This window comes from Amia ocellicauda, chromosome 14, assembly GCF_036373705.1.
Source record: "Amia ocellicauda isolate fAmiCal2 chromosome 14, fAmiCal2.hap1, whole genome shotgun sequence".
Lineage (NCBI taxonomy): Eukaryota > Metazoa > Chordata > Actinopteri > Amiiformes > Amiidae > Amia > Amia ocellicauda.
In genome coordinates this window covers 3,137,619-3,156,690 of record NC_089863.1, presented here as the reverse complement: position 1 = coordinate 3,156,690, position 19,072 = coordinate 3,137,619, and the positions used below count along the sequence as shown (strand labels likewise).

The window sequence follows — 19,072 nt, the reverse complement described above, 5'->3', positions numbered from 1 at the left end:
TCGCGCTGAACGTACCCGTGAGGCTGGCCAGGAAGCGGTGCATGTGGCCGGCGAAGTTGTTCCGGATGCTCTCGGGCCAGGCGGCGCCGCCCGCCATCTGGGGGACCAGGACCCCAGTGGCCAGGCGCAGCAGGCTCTCCGTGGCGGACCCCCGCACCGAGCCGCACAACACCGAGCGGGCCAGGTTCTCTGCCGTCAGCGGCTCCTCCTGCACCCGCACGAAGTACCAGAGCTGCTCCGGGGCCTGGGGGAGAGGGGGAGGGAGAGAGGGATAGAGGGAGAGGGGAAGGGAGAAAGAGGAAGGGGGAGGGAGGGAGAGGCATGAAGAGAGGCACGGAGAAATGGTGTGGGAAAAAGGGAGGGAGAGATCAGGTGGGAGAGAGAGGAGGGGAGGGAAACAGAGGGATAGAAAGGGAGAGATGGCAAGGGAGAAAGAGGGGGAGGGAGAGAGAGGGAGGGATGGAGAGTGAGAGAGAGGGAAGGAGGCAGGGAGAGATGGTGTGGGAAAAAGAGGGAGAGAGAGGAAGGGAGGGAGGGAGAGGGTGTGGGAGAGAGAGGAAGAGATGTTGAGGGAGAAAGAGGGAAGGGGAGGGAGAGGGCAGTACATAGGAGGAGAGAGATGGGGAGAGATGGAGAGGGAGAGAGGTGTTAAAAAGGAGGGGAGAGAGTGAGTTTTGAGTGGCTTTGTGATTCAAATTGTTTAATGTTTCTCCTCTGATTTGTTACCATGAGGGTTAAAAAACAAAAAAACGAATAAATAAATACACAAAAAAGAAGGAAATGAGAAGCATTCCATGTCAATACAGAGAGAGAGGAAGAGAGAGGGAAGACAGAGTACCCCGTTACCTGTGCTGGCATGCTGAAGTCGGCCCGCAGCCCGGCGTAGGTGTCCCGGTACAGCAGCAGCGCCGGCAGGTCGGGGCAGCGGGCAAACCTGTCCAGAGCCTGGTCAATCTCCTCCGTCCACATGTCCTCCGTCAGCCCGCTGAGGGACACGCGCAGCTTCAACAGGGGCTTCTATGTGTGTGTGTGGGGTTAGAGAGAGTTTATTCACTGGGGTCCCAGACAGAGACACACAACGAAGGAACAGCAACAGAAACAGAGACACAAGGAAGGAACAGCAAGAGAGAGAGACACAAGGCAGGAACAGGAACAGAGACACATGGAAGGAACAGGAACAGAGACAGAGACACAAGGCAGGAACAGGAACAGAGACAGGAACAGAGACACAAGGAAGGAACAGCAAGAGAGAGAGACACAAGGCAGGAACAGGAACAGAGACACATGGAAGGAACAGGAACAGAGACAGGAACAGAGACACAAGGAAGGAACTGCAAGAGAGACAGAGACACAAGGAAGGAACAGGAACAGGAACAGAGACACATGGAAGGAACAGGAACAGAGACAGAGACACAAGGCAGGAACAGGAACAGAGACAGGAACAGAGACACAAGGAAGGAACAGCAAGAGAGAGAGACACAAGGCAGGAACAGGAACAGAGACACATGGAAGGAACAGGAACAGAGACAGAGACACAAGGCAGGAACAGGAACAGAGACAGGAACAGAGACACAAGGAAGGAACAGCAAGAGAGAGAGACACAAGGCAGGAACAGGAACAGAGACACATGGAAGGAACAGGAACAGAGACAGGAACAGAGACACAAGGAAGGAACTGCAAGAGAGACAGAGACACAAGGAAGGAACAGGAACAGGAACAGAGACACATGGAAGGAACAGGAACAGAGACAGAGACACAAGGCAGGAACAGGAACAGAGACAGGAACAGAGACACAAGGAAGGAACAGCAAGAGAGAGAGACACAAGGCAGGAACAGGAACAGAGACACATGGAAGGAACAGGAACAGAGACAGGAACAGAGACACAAGGAAGGAACTGCAAGAGAGACAGAGACACAAGGAAGGAACAGAAACAGAGACACAAGGAAAGAACAGGAACAGGAACAGAGACACAAGGAAGGAACAGGAACAGAAACCGAGACACAAGGCAGGAACAGGAACAGAGACACATGGAAGGAACAGGAACAGAAACCGAGACACAAGGAAGGAACAGGAACAGAAACCGAGACACAAGGAAGGAACAGAAACCGAGACACAAGAAAGGAACAGGAACAGAGACACAAGGAAGGAACAGGAACAGGAACAGAGACACAAGGAAGGAACAGGAACAGAAACCGAGACACAAGGAAGGAACAGGAACAGAAACCGAGACACAAGGAAGGAACAGAAACAGAGACACAAGGAAGGAACAGGAACAGGAACAGAGACACAAGGAAGGAACAGGAACAGAAACCGAGACACAAGGAAGGAACAGGAACAGAAACCGAGACACAAGGAAGGAACAGGAACAGAGACACAAGGAAGGAACAGGAACAGAAACCGAGACACAAGGAAGGAACAGAAACAGAAACCGAGACACAAGGAAGGAACAGGAACAGAGACACAAGGAAGGAACAGGAACAGAGACACAAGGAAGGAACAGGAACAGAAACCGAGACACAAGGAAGGAACAGGAACAGAAACCGAGACACAAGGAAGGAACAGGAACAGAAACCGAGACACAAGGAAGGAACAGGAACAGTCAGTTCACACAGCTAATGACACAGAACAGCAGAAAGCACCAGGTCTGGCTCCGGGGCGGCCGTCTCAGACACGTCCTTTTGCTCTGGTGTCCCCGGTGCCGTGCCCTGTGACTGCGGCTCTCCTGGAAGAGACACACAGACGGGCATCGATACACACACAGCGACAGAACAGACCCCTTGCGGCGGCGTGGGAGTTTTTATGACACACCTCCTGGGACCTGGGTTCGACTCCTGGGGGTCTGCCTGTGTGAAGTGGGCCTGTTCTCCCCCTGTGGCCGCCAGGGTCTTCCCCAGTCCCCCCCCACAGCCAAGACAGGCTGCTAAGGTTGACTGGTCACTCTAATCTGTAGTTGTGAGTGTGTCTGTGTGTGAGTGTGTGTGTTTCTCTGTATGTGTGCGTGTGTGCGTGTGTGTGTCAATAACAGATGGATCAGATTCCTCAATCAGCAGGGTCTGAGTTGACACTAAACGCTGCCCACCTCCTGTCTGCAGGCCCAGCTCCTCTGGGTGGGTCCCGCTGGTGGCTGGGGTGGCCGGGGTATCTGGGGTGGCCTTGGCCTTCCTGGTCCTGGGCGAAGGCGCCGCTCTCCTGGACCTCCCCGCCGATGGCTTCGGGGTCCGGGGCGGCTCGGGGGTGGGCATGGCGGGACGGGGGGCTCGGAGACGGGAGAGGGCAGTGCGGGGGGATGGGGGCAGTTCAGGGCAGCTCCCAGAATGTACTTTTCACAGTAAACAAACAAGCAAACAAACAAACAAACAAGTAAATAAACACCTCCTAAATCACTGGACAAGCAGACACGATGTGATTGAAATAAATGACGGAATATTGTGACACGGTCTGTACGCACCGGTCCCGCTCTCCACACCACAGTCGCGCTGTTTCTCACACACTGATATACACACTGATACACACACTGATACACACTGATATACACACTGATACACACTGATATACACACTGATACACACTGATACACACACTGATACACACTGATACACACACTGATACACACACTGATATACACTGATATACACACTGATACACACTGATATACACTGATATGCACACTGATACACACTGATATACACTGATACACACACTGATACACACTGATATACACTGATACACACTGATATACACTGATACACACTGATACACACTGATACACACAAATATACACACTGATATACACTGATATACACACTGATACACACACTGATACACACTGATATACACACTGATACACACTGATATACACTGATACACACACTGATTCACACTGATTCACACTGATATACACTGATTCACACTGATATACACTGATATACACACTGATACACACTGATACACACACTGATACACACTGATACACACTGATACACACACTGATACACACTGATACACACTGATTCACACTGATACACACACTGATACACACACTGATACACACTGATACACACTGATACACACACTGATTCACACTGATACACACACTGATTCACACTGATACACACTGATACACACACTGATTCACACTGATTCACACTGATATACACTGATTCACACTGATATACACTGATATACACACTGATACACACTGATACACACACTGATACACACTGATACACACTGATTCACACTGATTCACACTGATATACACTGATTCACACTGATATACACTGATATACACACTGATACACACTGATATACACTGATATACACACTGATACACACTGATACACACTGATACACACACTGATACACACTGATACACACTGATACACACTGATACACACACTGATACACACTGATACACACACTGATACACACTGATACACACTGATATACACACTGATACACACACTGATACACACTGATACACACACTGATACACACTGATACACACACTGATACACACTGATACACACTGATACACACACTGATTCACACTGATATACACTGATATACACTGATTCACACTGATATACACTGATATACACACTGATACACACTGATACACACACTGATACACACTGATACACACACTGATACACACTGATACACACTGATTCACACTGATTCACACTGATATACACTGATTCACACTGATATACACTGATATACACACTGATATACACACTGATACACACTGATACACACACTGATACACACTGATACACACTGATACACACTGATACACACACTGATACACACACTGATACACACTGATACACACTGATACACACACTGATACACACACTGATACACACTGATACACACACTGATACACACTGATACACACACTGATACACACACTGATACACACACTGATACACACTGATATACACACTGATATACACACTGATATACACACTGATACACACTGATACACACACTGATACACACTGATATACACACTGATTCACACTGATTCACACTGATATACACTGATTCACACTGATACACACTGATACACACTGATACACACACTGATACACACTGATACACACTGATACACACACTGATACACACACTGATACACACACTGATACACACTGATACACACTGATACACACTGATATACACACTGATACACACTGATACACACACTGATACACACTGATACACACACTGATACACACACTGATACACACACTGATACACACTGATTCACACTGATATACACTGATATACACACTGATATACACACTGATACACACACTGATACACACACTGATACACACTGATACACACTGATATACACACTGATATACACACTGATATACACACTGATATACACACTGATTCACACTGATATACACTGATTCACACTGATATACACTGATATACACTGATTCACACTGATTCACACTGATATACACTGATTCACACTGATACACACTGATATACACTGATTCACACTGATACACACTGATTCACACTGATACACACTGATATACACACTGATATACACACTGATACACACTGATACACACTGATACACACACTGATACACACACTGATTCACACTGATATACACTGATTCACACTGATATACACTGATATACACACTGATACACACTGATACACACTGATACACACACTGATACACACACTGATACACACACTGATTCACACTGATATACACTGATATACACACTGATTCACACTGATTCACACTGATATACACTGATATACACACTGATTCACACTGATTCACACTGATATACACTGATATACACACTGATACACACTGATACACACACTGATACACACACTGATATACACACTGATTCACACTGATACACACTGATACACACTGATACACACACTGATATACACACTGATTCACACTGATACACACTGATATACACACTGATTCACACTGATACACACTGATACACACTGATACACACACTGATATACACACTGATTCACACTGATACACACTGATACACACTGATACACACACTGATACACACACTGATACACACACTGATACACACTGATACACACACTGATACACACACTGATACACACACTGATATACACACTGATTCACACTGATACACACACTGATACACACACTGATACACACACTGATACACACTGATACACACACTGATACACACACTGATATACACACTGATTCACACTGATTCACACTGATACACACACTGATACACACACTGATATACACACTGATTCACACTGATACACACACTGATATACACACTGATTCACACTGATACACACTGATTCACACTGATATACACTGATATACACACTGATTCACACTGATTCACACTGATACACACACTGATACACACACTGATACACACTGATACACACACTGATACACACACTGATACACACACTGATATACACACTGATTCACACTGATTCACACTGATATACACTGATATACACACTGATACACACTGATTCACACTGATACACACTGATACACACTGATACACACACTGATACACACTGATACACACACTGATACACACTGATACACACACTGATACACACACTGATACACACACTGATACACACTGATATACACACTGATACACACTGATTCACACTGATACACACTGATACACACACTGATACACACACTGATACACACACTGATTCACACTGATACACACTGATATACACACTGATACACACTGATTCACACTGATACACACTGATACACACACTGATACACACACTGATATACACACTGATTCACACTGATACACACACTGATACACACACTGATACACACACTGATATACACACTGATTCACACTGATACACACTGATACACACACTGATACACACACTGATACACACACTGATACACACTGATACACACTGATACACACTGATACACACACTGATTCACACTGATACACACTGATACACACTGATATACACACTGATTCACACTGATACACACTGATACACACACTGATACACACACTGATACACACACTGATATACACACTGATTCACACTGATACACACTGATACACACACTGATACACACACTGATACACACACTGATTCACACTGATACACACTGATACACACTGATATACACACTGATTCACACTGATTCACACTGATACACACTGATACACACACTGATATACACACTGATTCACACTGATACACACTGATACACACACTGATACACACACTGATACACACACTGATATACACACTGATTCACACTGATACACACTGATACACACACTGATACACACTGATACACACACTGATACACACACTGATACACACTGATACACACTGATACACACTGATACACACACTGATATACACACTGATTCACACTGATACACACTGATACACACACTGATACACACACTGATACACACACTGATATACACACTGATACACACTGATACACACACTGATACACACACTGATACACACACTGATATACACACTGATTCACACTGATATACACTGATATACACTGATATACACACTGATACACACTGATACACACTGATATACACACTGATACACACTGATATACACACTGATTCACACTGATACACACTGATACACACACTGATACACACACTGATACACACACTGATATACACACTGATTCACACACTGATATACACACTGATATACACACTGATACACACTGATACACACACTGATACACACACTGATACACACACTGATACACACTGATACACACTGATACACACACTGATACACACTGATACACACTGATACACACACTGATTCACACTGATACACACTGATACACACACTGATACACACACTGATACACACACTGATATACACACTGATATACACACTGATACACACTGATACACACACTGATACACACACTGATACACACACTGATATACACACTGATTCACACTGATATACACTGATATACACTGATATACACACTGATACACACTGATACACACACTGATATACACACTGATATACACACTGATACACACTGATACACACACTGATACACACTGATACACACACTGATACACACACTGATTCACACTGATACACACTGATACACACTGATATACACACTGATTCACACTGATACACACTGATACACACTGATATACACTGATATACACACTGATACACACTGATACACACACTGATACACACACTGATTCACACTGATACACACTGATACACACTGATATACACACTGATACACACTGATATACACACTGATTCACACTGATACACACTGATACACACTGATATACACTGATATACACACTGATTCACACTGATATACACACTGATACACACTGATATACACACTGATTCACACTGATTCACACTGATACACACTGATACACACACTGATACACACACTGATATACACACTGATTCACACTGATACACACTGATACACACACTGATACACACACTGATACACACTGATACACACACTGATTCACACTGATATACACACTGATACACACTGATACACACTGATACACACTGATACACACACTGATGTAAAAGAGCGCTTCTAACCCCTGGCGGAGCGGCGCGTTGCGGTGCTTGTTGTGTCTCTTTAATAAAAAGCCACGAACCGGAAACACCGACTGTATTGACGTTCATTCCCACCTACCTGCGCTCAAAGTGTTAAAGTGTCCGGTTAGGTACTCAAGCGAGGGCCTGACGTCATGACAAGCGCTTGTCTTTATGAATGTGTGTATTTCTTTATTAAAATTTATTCATATCTGTGTCTGTTTACAGTCTCTGCTCTCCGGCGCTCGCGCTGTGGACGCGTCTCCTTGGCGACGGGGGCGGCTCTCGCGCTGGTTTTGGAGACACACGGGGCGTGGCCTGATGGGCGTGGCCTGGATGGGGCGTGGCCCTGGCCATATACAGTTAGAGTCATAAATATTTGGACAGTGACGCAGATGTCCTCATTTTGTCTCTGTACGACACCACAGTGGATTTGAAAGGAAACAAGCAAGATGTGCTTTAAGTGGAGACTTTCATCTTTAATGTGAGGGCAGTTACATCCCAATTGGGTGAACGGTGTAGGAATTACACCCATTTTTATATGTGCTCCCCCCAGTTTTAGGGGCTCAAAAGTATTTGGACAAACTAACATAATCATGAATTAAATTGTGAGTTTCAATACTTGGTGGCAAATCCTTTGCAGTCAATGACTGCCTGAAGTCTGAACCCATAGACATCAGCAGATGCTGGGTTTCTTCCCTGGTGATGCTCTGCCAGGCCTGCACTGCAGTGTCTTTAGTTCCTGCTTGTTCTTGGGGCGTTTTGCCTTAGAAATCAATTCATACACCATTCACCCAATTTGTAACTCCCCTCAAATTAAAAATAAAAGTCTACATTTAAGCACATCTTGCTTGTTTCCTTTCAAATCCATTGTGGTGTCGTACAAAGTCAAAATGATGACAATTGTGTCACTGTCCAAATATTTATGGACCTAACTGTATATATATATATATATATATATATGCATTATCTGTGTCATAGATATTGTTTATTTACCAAAATAGTTTCTTGTATCATTTCTGGCAATTCCAACACACTGTTGTCATGCCAATAACGCAAACTGGATCAGAAATACGTGCTACTACCACTGCCGTGAGTTCGATGCCAGGCAGAAACTAGGGCGCAGCGTCACTCCAGTTATTTTTACGTTTGTACCTGGACCCTTCCGCACAATCACTCATTCTCCACCGTCTCTATTTCTGACTGTCTCAGGGCCCCCAGGCGCACAACTGTCACTGCCTGTGTTGTGTGGGTGAGCCACTGCGGCGCGTCACAAAGGCTTGACGTCCGTGTCGTGATTTGAGTCATCATGTCCCGGCGTGTGTCTCAAGTGTGTCAGTCTCTCAGTTTGTCTCAGTTTTTCTCAGTGTGTCAGGGTCTCGATGTCTCAGTCTCTCAGTTTTTCTCAGTGTGTTGGTCTCTGCTTCTGCATCTCCGTGTGTGTGTCAGTGTCTCAGTTTGTCTCAGTTTGTTTCAGCATGTCAGTCTCTCAGTTTGTCTCAGAGTGTCAGTCTCTCAGTTTGTCTCGGTGTGTCTCAGTATGTCCGTCTCTCAGTTTATCCTAATGTGTCCCGGTTTGTCAGTCTCTCAGTTTGTCTCAGTGTGTCAGTCTCTCAGTGTGTCTCGGTGTGTCAGTCTCTCACTTTGTCTCAGTGTGTCAGTGTCTTTGTGTCCTGGTCTCTCAGAGTGTCAGTCTCTCAGTTTGTCTCGGTGTGTCTTAGTATGTCCGTCTCTCAGTTTATCCTAATGTGTCCCGGTTTGTCAGTCTCTCAGTGTGTCTCGGTGTGTCAGTCTCTCACTTTGTCTCAGTGTGTCAGTGTCTTTGTGTCCTGGTCTCTCAGTGTGTCAGTCTCTCAGTGTCGAGTGTGTCTTGGTGTGTCAGTCTCTCAGTTTGTCTCAGTGTGTGTCAGTGTCTCTGTGTCCTGGTCTCTCAGTGTGTCAGCGTCTCTGTGTCCTGGTTGCTCAGTGTGTCAGTGTCTCAGTGTCGAGTGTGTCTCGGTGTGTCAGTCTCTCAGTTTGTCTCAGTGTGTCAATATCTCTGTGTCCTGGCCTCTCAGTGTGTTTCCGTGTGCGTTGTCAGGTTGCACACAGACATGACTGTGCACCAGCAGCCTCCCATTATTTCCCATGATCCTCTGATGCCGTCACCTGTCAGCTCCGAGCCGTTCGTCTGGCACCTCACGTGCCAAGGTCAGGAGAGGACAGCTGGGCAGCGCTCAGGGAAAATAATCACCTCCATGACAATAATGACAGTGACAAAAATATATTTAATGAAATTAGGTACACCTCACAGGGACACACTATCAAACACACACAGCAATGTCAAAATAAAATAATATAAAGTGTCCGAGTCCTGGAAAATCAGAGACTCAGTCAGACTAGATCCTCGCAGAAGGGAAGTGAACGCTCCCTCTCCCTCTCTCCCTCTCCCTACCTCTCTCCCCTCTCTTCCACTCCTTCCCTCTCCCTCTCTCTGCCCCTCTCTCCCGCTCCCTCCGTCTCTCTCTTTACAGCTCGTCGTGCAGCCTGGCCCCCCCGGCTTCGTCCAGCGTGGCGATCAGCAGCAGCGCCCCCGTGTGTCCGTCCCGCAGCAGCGCGATGAAGCCGTGGTCGGCGTAGAACAGCTTGGCGTCGCGCACGTCCTCCTCCCCGCTCACAGGCGCCCCCCCCGGGCCCAGCTCTAGTGCCGCCGCGTGCAGCACCCCCCCCAGCCTGCGCGAGCCCCCCGCCCCGGCCAGCTCCCCCCGCAGGTCGGCATCAGACAGGCCCAGAGCGGCCAGGGAGTCCTGGAGAAACAGAGAGAGAGAGAGAGAGAGAGAGAGAGAGGGAGAGAGAGAGGGAGGGAGAGAGACAATGTATGTACAGTTTTTCAATATACATTCACTGTATTTATTGTTCTCCATCACCTAGTTCTAGAGCACTGGACAGAGAGACAGTGTGTGTGTGAGTGTGTGAGTGTGTGTGTGTGTGAGTGTGTGTGCGTGTGTGCGTGTGTGCGTGTGTGCCTGCTCTCTCTACTCCAGTAACTCCCGTCATACAGTCACTCCTGTCCTGTGTCCCCACACCGACCACCCCCCATCACTAATGGACTTGTTCTGTCCTCATCCATTATTCTCTCCATCTCCCCCTCTCTCTCTCTTCTCCCACCTCTCTCCCCATCTCTGTCACCTCTTCTCTCTCTTGCTGTCACCTTCTCCCTCTCTCTCTCTCTCTCTCTCTCTCCCCACCGTCCACCTCTTTCTCTTCCCATTCCCAATCCCAGTTTTCCATGTTCTCCCCTGCCCTCTCACTCTCTCTATTTGTGCCTCTTTTCCCCCCTCTCTCAAATTCAAATTCAAAGTGCTTTATTGGCATGACCAGAATTAAGTATTGCCAGAGCAATGGTGACAGTACAAACAGTTTAAAAACATGACATTTTTTCATACATACATACATACATACACTTATTTATGGTCAACAATTAACAGATTGTCTCTCTCCTCCTCTCCCTCCCTCCCTCCCTCTCTTACTCTTTCTGCCTCTCTCCCCCTGTTTCTCCTTCTCCCTCCCTCTCTTTCTCCTTCTCCCTCTCACTCTTTCTGCCTCTCTCCCCCTCTCTCTCCCTCCTTCTCTCTGACTTTCTGCATCTCTCCATTTCCCTCTCTCTCACTCTGTCTCTCCCTCCCTCTCCCTCTCGTTCTTTCTCTGACACCCCTGAGCTCGGGCGGACAAGACAGAAGACAGTGCCTGTAACTCTGTAACTGCCATCACAGTTTAAATGTTTAAAACACTCTGTCTAAAAAGGAAGACTCTGCCACTCCTTTATATAACGGAGGTCAGGAGGAATTGGATGCCACAAAGGATCTGTTGGTTTTATTTTTGTTTGTTTGTTTGTTTTTTTGTTTCTCTCAGATTTTAATCCCTCCGCAGAGGAGCTGCTAATGCCATCAAATAAAACACACAACGCACAACAGTAGTGTTGCACATCAGGAGGGGCGGGGTCTGTATGTAGGTTGGAGGGGCCTGTTTAATGGGAGGGGTCTGTGACTGGGAGAGGAGTGTGTCCTCTGGGAGTCCAGCGCTCCCCTCTCTCCTGTCCTTAATTCCCGGGCCGTGTCTCACTGCATGCTCTGCCGGCCGGCTGCACACCACCTCCGCGGGAGACTCACAATTTACTGCTCATGAAAATTTCAGCCCCCTGCCGTGCGCGGAGGAGCAGGGGAGGGAGAGTGAGAGGAGAACAGACAGCGCAGCGGATACCTGCCTGGTGTCCCGGTTTCTCTGTGCTGTACTGTGTGGTCAGAGCATGGTGTGCCAAATGGTGTGTTGTTATTATTATTATTATTATTATTATTATTATTATTATTATATTATTAAGTTATGAATAATAGATAGAGAGAGAGACAGAGAGAGACACAGAGCAAGAGAGAAAGTCAGAGAGCGAGAGACAGAGAGAGACACACAGAGAGACAGAGAAAGAGTGAGAAAAAGCAAGAGAGAGATGAAGAGGGAAAGAAGGAGCGAGAGTCTAGATGTCCTGACCCACCCACTTTTATTTTTATGGATATTATTTTTCTTCTTCAGCTGCAAAGGTGTATTTTTTAATTTCTCATTCCTTGTCTTGTTTTCAGTTTATTTTCTTGTTTGTGTCGTGTTGTTTTCCTCCCCCCCCCCCCCGATCCTCTCGCTCCGTATCTTATTTATTTTCTTAATTTTTTCTCTTTTCTCTCGCTCTCGCTCGCTCTTTCTCGTTCTCTCCGCAGACGCCTGGGTTTATTTATAGCCGCCGCCTCTCCACCTTCACCCCGGCGCCGTCCAACCCAGCGCTGTAAATGTCACTTGAATTTAGGTCAGACTGGCACAGCCAGGATACTCTCCTTCACACGGAGGGAGGGGGAGAAAGAAGGAGAGAGAAGGAGAGAGAGAGGGAGAGAGGGGAGAGAGAGAGAGACAGAAAGAGACAGAGAGACAGAAGGACAGAAACAGAGGGAGACAAGAGAGGGAGAGAGAGCAAGAGAAGGAGAGAGGGAGAATACACACACACACACCCCATACCTTCAGGTCCAGGGCGCTGGACAGGGTGACCAGAGGCAGGGACACGGCCACGCTGCGCTCCGTCAGGCGCTCCAGCCAGGCGTCCAGCTGCTCCCGGGTCAGCAGCCGCTCCAGCCGGGCCAGGGGCTCCACGTGCAGCGGCAGCAGCAGCACCAGGCTGACCCGGCCGCCCGCCAGCGGCAGCTCCACTGCCTGCACCATCTTCTCCAGGTCCTCCATGTGCCGGTACACACCTGGAGGAGGGGGAGAGAGGAAGAGGGTGAGTGTGTGAGAGAGAGAGAGAGAGAGATGATGGAAAGGGTGAGAGGGAGACAGAGGAGGAGGTGAAGAGGGAGAAGGAGATGGAGAGAAGAAGAGAGAGAGGGAGACGGAGGGAGAGGACGAGGGAAATGGTGGGAGGTAGGTGGAGTGAGGGAGAGGTAGAGGGGGAGAAGGTGAGAGGGAGAGAGATGGGGAGAAAGGGAGAGGAAAAGGGTGTGGTAAAGGGCGAGAGACAGGGGGAGAGAGAGAGCGAGAGACAGGTGGGAGAGAGAGAGGGAGGGGGAGAGATGGAGAGGGAGAGGGAGAGAGGAAGAGGGAGAAGGAGAGGGTGAGAAGAAGAGAGAGAGGGAGAGGGTGAGAAGGAGGGGGAGATGGACAGAGAGAGGAAGAGAGTGAGGGAGGAGGAGAGAGTGCTCTCACATAGCAAACACACCCACCGGCCCTGTGCATCATCTCCACCGTAGTGTACTCCGTCCCCAGGAAGCGCCGGGAGTCCACGCCCTCCCGGTCAAACTCCCTGTCCCACAGGCCTGCGGACAGAGACAGCACTATCAACAACACTATTATTATACCGCAGACCGAGTGAGTCGAGCACAGATCACACCGCAGACTGACTGAGTCGAGCACAGATCACACCACAGACTGAGTGATTAGAGCACAGATCACACTGCAGACCGAGTGAGTCGAGCACAGATCACACCGCAGACTGACTGAGTCGAGCACAGATCACACCGCAGACCGAGTGAGTCGAGCACAGATCACACCGCAGACTGACTGAGTCGAGCACAGATCACACCGCAGACCGAGTGAGTCGAGCACAGATCACACCGCAGACTGACTGAGTCGAGCACAGATCACACCGCAGACCGAGTGAGTCGAGCACAGATCACACCGCAGACCGAGTGAGTCGAGCACAGATCACATCGCAGACTGACTGAGTCGAGCACAGATCACACCGCAGACCGAGTGAGTCGAGCACAGATCACACCGCAGACTGACTGAGTCGAGCACAGATCACACCGCAGACCGAGTGAGTCGAGCACAGATCACACCGCAGACTGACTGAGTCGAGCACAGATCACACCGCAGACCGAGTGATTAGAGCACAGATCACACCGCAGACCGAGTGATTAGAGCACAGATCACACCACAGACTGAGTGATTAGAGCACAGATCACACCGCAGACCGAGTGAGTCGAGCACAGATCACACCGCAGACTGACTGAGTCGAGGACAGATCACACCGCAGACCGAGTGAGTCGAGCACAGATCACACCACAGACCGAGTGAGTCGAGCACAGATCACACCGCAGACTGACTGAGTCGAGCACAGATCACACCGCAGACTGAGTGATTAGAGCACAGATCACACCACAGACTGACTGAGTCGAGGACAGATCACACCGCAGACTGAATGAGTCGAGGACAGATCACACCGCAGACAGACTGAATAGAGCACAGATCACACCCCAGACAGACTGAGTAGAACACAGATCACACCGCAGACTGACTGAGTCGAGCACAGATCACACCGCAGACCGAGTGAGTCGAGGACAGATCACACCGCAGACTGAGTGATTAGAGCACAGATCACACCGCAGACTGAGTGATTAGAGCACAGATCACACCGCAGACCGAGTGAGTCGAGCACAGATCACACCGCAGACTGACTGAGTCGAGGACAGATCACACCGCAGACTGACTGAGTCGAGCATAGATCACAGTGCACTATGTCTCAGGATCATTTTATCTGTGTGGGGAGGCAGAGAGTTCCTTCCACAGAGCAGTTGCACTTTATGAGGGCGAGCAAGGCCTTGGGCTCTTACATTTATACGTACATACATACAGCATATACTACACTGCCCAGTTTGTAGTCTGCAGTTGTTACAGCAAGCCGGTGTGTCAGCGATCACAGTTACAGCTCCTGATGCCTTTTGACAAAGTTAAGTTAGAACTCTTTCCCTCCTGTAACAACCAAGGGGAATAAAAAAGTTCTAAATAAAATATACAGCTTCTGCCAAAATGCCTCACTTAGGGCGCTGGAGCGCAGGGTAAAACGCAGTCAATTTCTTGTGCTTTTGTTTTATAACAGGCTGTGGTAAATCATTTAGTGCGCCGCCGGTGGGAAGGGCGACAGTTACACGGGGACCCCAGAGACACAGAGAGCTGCCCACTAACTGAGAGATAGCTAGAGATAGATAGATTTCAGAGGATTGACTGAGGACAATCTCTCTCCATCTCCATCTCTGCCTGTCCCCCCCCCCACTTCACCCCTTCTCCCCTTCTAATGCAAGGCATTCTGGGCCTTCAGCAGACAACTCCACTGTTAATTTACTGCACTTGTTACTGTTAATTTACTGCACTCTTTACTGTTCAATTACTGCAATCTTTACTTTTCATTTACTGCACTCTTTAATGTTCATTTGCTGCACTCTTACTGTTCATTTTCTACACCCTTTACTGTTAATTTACTGGACTCTTTACTGTTCATTTACTGCACTCTTTACTGTTCAATTACTGCACTCATACTGTTCATTTTCTATTCTTTACTGTTCATTTACTGCACTTTCCTTTCTTTCAATTTTGTGCATCTTTAAAAGACTAGTTATTTTCTTTTCTTTCCTTTATTTTATTGGGATCTAAATTAATCAGCAATTTTTGGTTCTGTGCGTGTTTAGTGTGTGTGTGTGTGTGTTTTTTGCCTGTATTCCCTCGATAGGTTTCAACACATAACGCACATCTGTCTCTCCCCCTCTCTCTCTCTCTCTCTCTCACTATCTCTCTCTCTCGTTCTGGGAGAGTTTTAATTTAGACTGCAGTAATTAACTAAGCAAAAAAAAAGAGAAAGAGAACCAAAGAAAAGCAAACAAACAAACAAATAACAACAATAATAACAAAGAAAAAAGCAAATTCAAAGCAGCCCTTGTGCTTGTGCTCTCCGGGGGCTGGGGCAGTGGCCTCTCCTCTCTTCCTCTCTCTCTCTTCTCCTCCACTGCCTCCTCACCTCTCAGGTGCAGGGCGTTGGCGAGGAGAGCCGCCTCGGTGTGGGGGGGCAGCTCCCCGGCCAGCTCGGCCACGCCGCCCCCTGTGCTGTTCTCTGCCCACTCGTTCAGGAGCTGCAGGGCGGCCGTGGGGTCGCCATCGGGGCCAGGGGGCGGCAGGGGCAGGTGACGCAGCCGGAAGCTCGTCTCGGCGTCACGGAGGGGGCCGGGCGGTGGCGCGGGGGCCGTGGGGGGCGTGGCCAGAGCGCTTTCCCCGTGGAGGAGGTAGGCCCCCTCGTGGCCGCCGAACATCACGGAGAGCAGCTCAGACAGGGCCTGGCGCAGGGAGGGAGGGTGCGTGGGGTCCTGGCCCAGCAGGAGGTGCCGCAGCTGCCCCTCCTGACACACGGCAGCCAGGGCAGAGGCCAGCAGTGGGGGGCACAGCGCCAGGTTCTCGTGGGGGCTGCTGGAGTTGCGCAGGAAGTGGTACAACCCCAGGCCCAGGTGCCACGTGCCCTCCGCCGCGGCTGCCAGCGCCCCGGTCCCCCCGGGCGACTTGCAGTGCACGCCCAGCAGCAGAGCGGACAGGAGGCACAGCCACGGCAGCAGCATCCGGTCGGCACGGCTGAGGGGCAGAGTAGAGAGGGTCAATAATGAGAGGCTGGAGACATGAGGGGCAAACCTGAAACATGAACCCGTGAGGAGGGATGAGCTTTTATACAGGATAAACACACACACTCTCACTCTCACACAGACACACACCCATAGCCACATTATCATATGTAAAAGTGTTGGAGTTCAAGAACACTGACAGATAGTCTCACACACAGAGACACACACACAATCTGTTTTGAACGCATCAGGTTGACAGATACGAAAGTTTTTTAGTTTTGTTCTGTTTGGGTGATCGTGGCCAACAGAACTCTCTGGATGTCTACGTGACGTCACAATCAACGTGCACCCACGTCCCCTGCGCACTGCACATCGCATTGAACAGCAAAGCGACATGTTATTTATGATTCCATTATAACAGGGAAATAAAAAGTCAAAAACATCTAAAAATGATACAATACTCAGTACGTCACCAGCCGGGTGCCTTCATAGTTATGTCGTCCTTTCCGCTCTTGTGGGTTGTTACTGTAGCGGCTTTGTTTCCGATTTGATGGTTTAAAATAACTGGTTTTCTCAGACACGTTTATATAACTTACACCGCTTTCACTTTTTTCCCCTTTCGTGTTTTAAATGAAACCGAGAAAAAGCCAAAAGTGAAACAAGGACGCAGAGAAAGTTTGGGAGAAAAGGAGGGGGAAGAGGAGCAGGAGGAGGAGAAGGAGAAAAGTTGCTTTACCGTGAAGAGACGTTAACGTGAAGGAACGAATGAAGATTCGCCTCTCTCTCTCTCTCTCTCTCTCTCTCTCTCTCTCTCTCTCTCTCTCTCTCTCTCTCTCTCTCTCTCTCTCTCTCTCTCTCTCCCCCCCCCGGTTTTATTCCCTTCTTTCTCTTTCTGTCCGTCTCTGCGGTGGGAGTCTGCGCTCCACTCACATTAACGTGGCGCAGGAAGTTGTGCAGTGTAAATTTCCTGGTGTCTTTGTGCAGAGGGCCCACAGGAGACGGGAACACACACACACACACATACTCATACACTCACACACATACACACACACTCACACAGACACACACACACACACACACACACACACACACACACACATACACACACACTCACACATACTCACACTCATACACTCACACACATACACTCACACAGACACACAGACACACACACACACACATTCAGACATAAACAGACACACTCACACACACTCACACATACACACACACACTCACACAGACACACACATACACACACACATTCAGACATACTCAAACAGACACACTCACACATACACACACACTCACACACACTCACACATACACACACACACTCACACACACTCACACATACACACACAGACACACACACACATACTCACACTCATACACACATACTCACACAGACACACTCACACACACACACACACTCACACAGACACACACACACACTCACACATACACACATACTCATACACTCACACACATACACATACACTCACACAGACACACACAC

The 19,072-nt window shown here is 48.2% G+C and overlaps 2 protein-coding genes across 5 annotated transcripts in view; both read right to left on the bottom strand.

Annotated features, from left to right (window-relative positions):
• dnah2 (dynein, axonemal, heavy chain 2) overlaps nucleotides 1-165 on the bottom strand; it is a 49,257-nt gene extending 49,092 nt beyond the window's left edge. Inside the window, exon 1 of the mRNA XM_066722376.1 lies at nucleotides 16-165. Coding sequence (XP_066578473.1) covers nucleotides 16-97 — 82 coding nt within the window. The 5' untranslated portion in view covers nucleotides 98-165. The remainder of the gene's footprint in view (nucleotides 1-15) is intronic.
• Nucleotides 166-10,915: 10,750 nt separating this feature from the next.
• On the bottom strand, nucleotides 10,916-18,728 carry serpinh2 (serine (or cysteine) peptidase inhibitor, clade H, member 2). 4 transcript variants are annotated; one of them, XM_066722422.1, is made up of 5 exons: nucleotides 18,487-18,728; nucleotides 16,968-17,569; nucleotides 14,401-14,493; nucleotides 13,703-13,935; nucleotides 10,916-11,454 (listed from the first exon to the last, which is right to left on the bottom strand). In XM_066722422.1, the coding sequence occupies exons 1-5, from the start codon at nucleotides 18,582-18,584 to the stop codon at nucleotides 11,176-11,178; spliced, it is 1,305 nt and encodes a 434-aa protein (XP_066578519.1). In that variant the 5' UTR covers nucleotides 18,585-18,728; the 3' UTR covers nucleotides 10,916-11,175. The 4 variants fall into 4 exon arrangements, with proteins under 4 accessions (XP_066578519.1, XP_066578521.1, XP_066578520.1 ...); XM_066722424.1 differs by lacking the exon at nucleotides 18,487-18,728 and adding an exon at nucleotides 18,293-18,480; XM_066722423.1 differs by lacking the exon at nucleotides 18,487-18,728 and adding an exon at nucleotides 18,030-18,280.
• Between the last annotated feature and the right edge of the window lie 344 nt (nucleotides 18,729-19,072).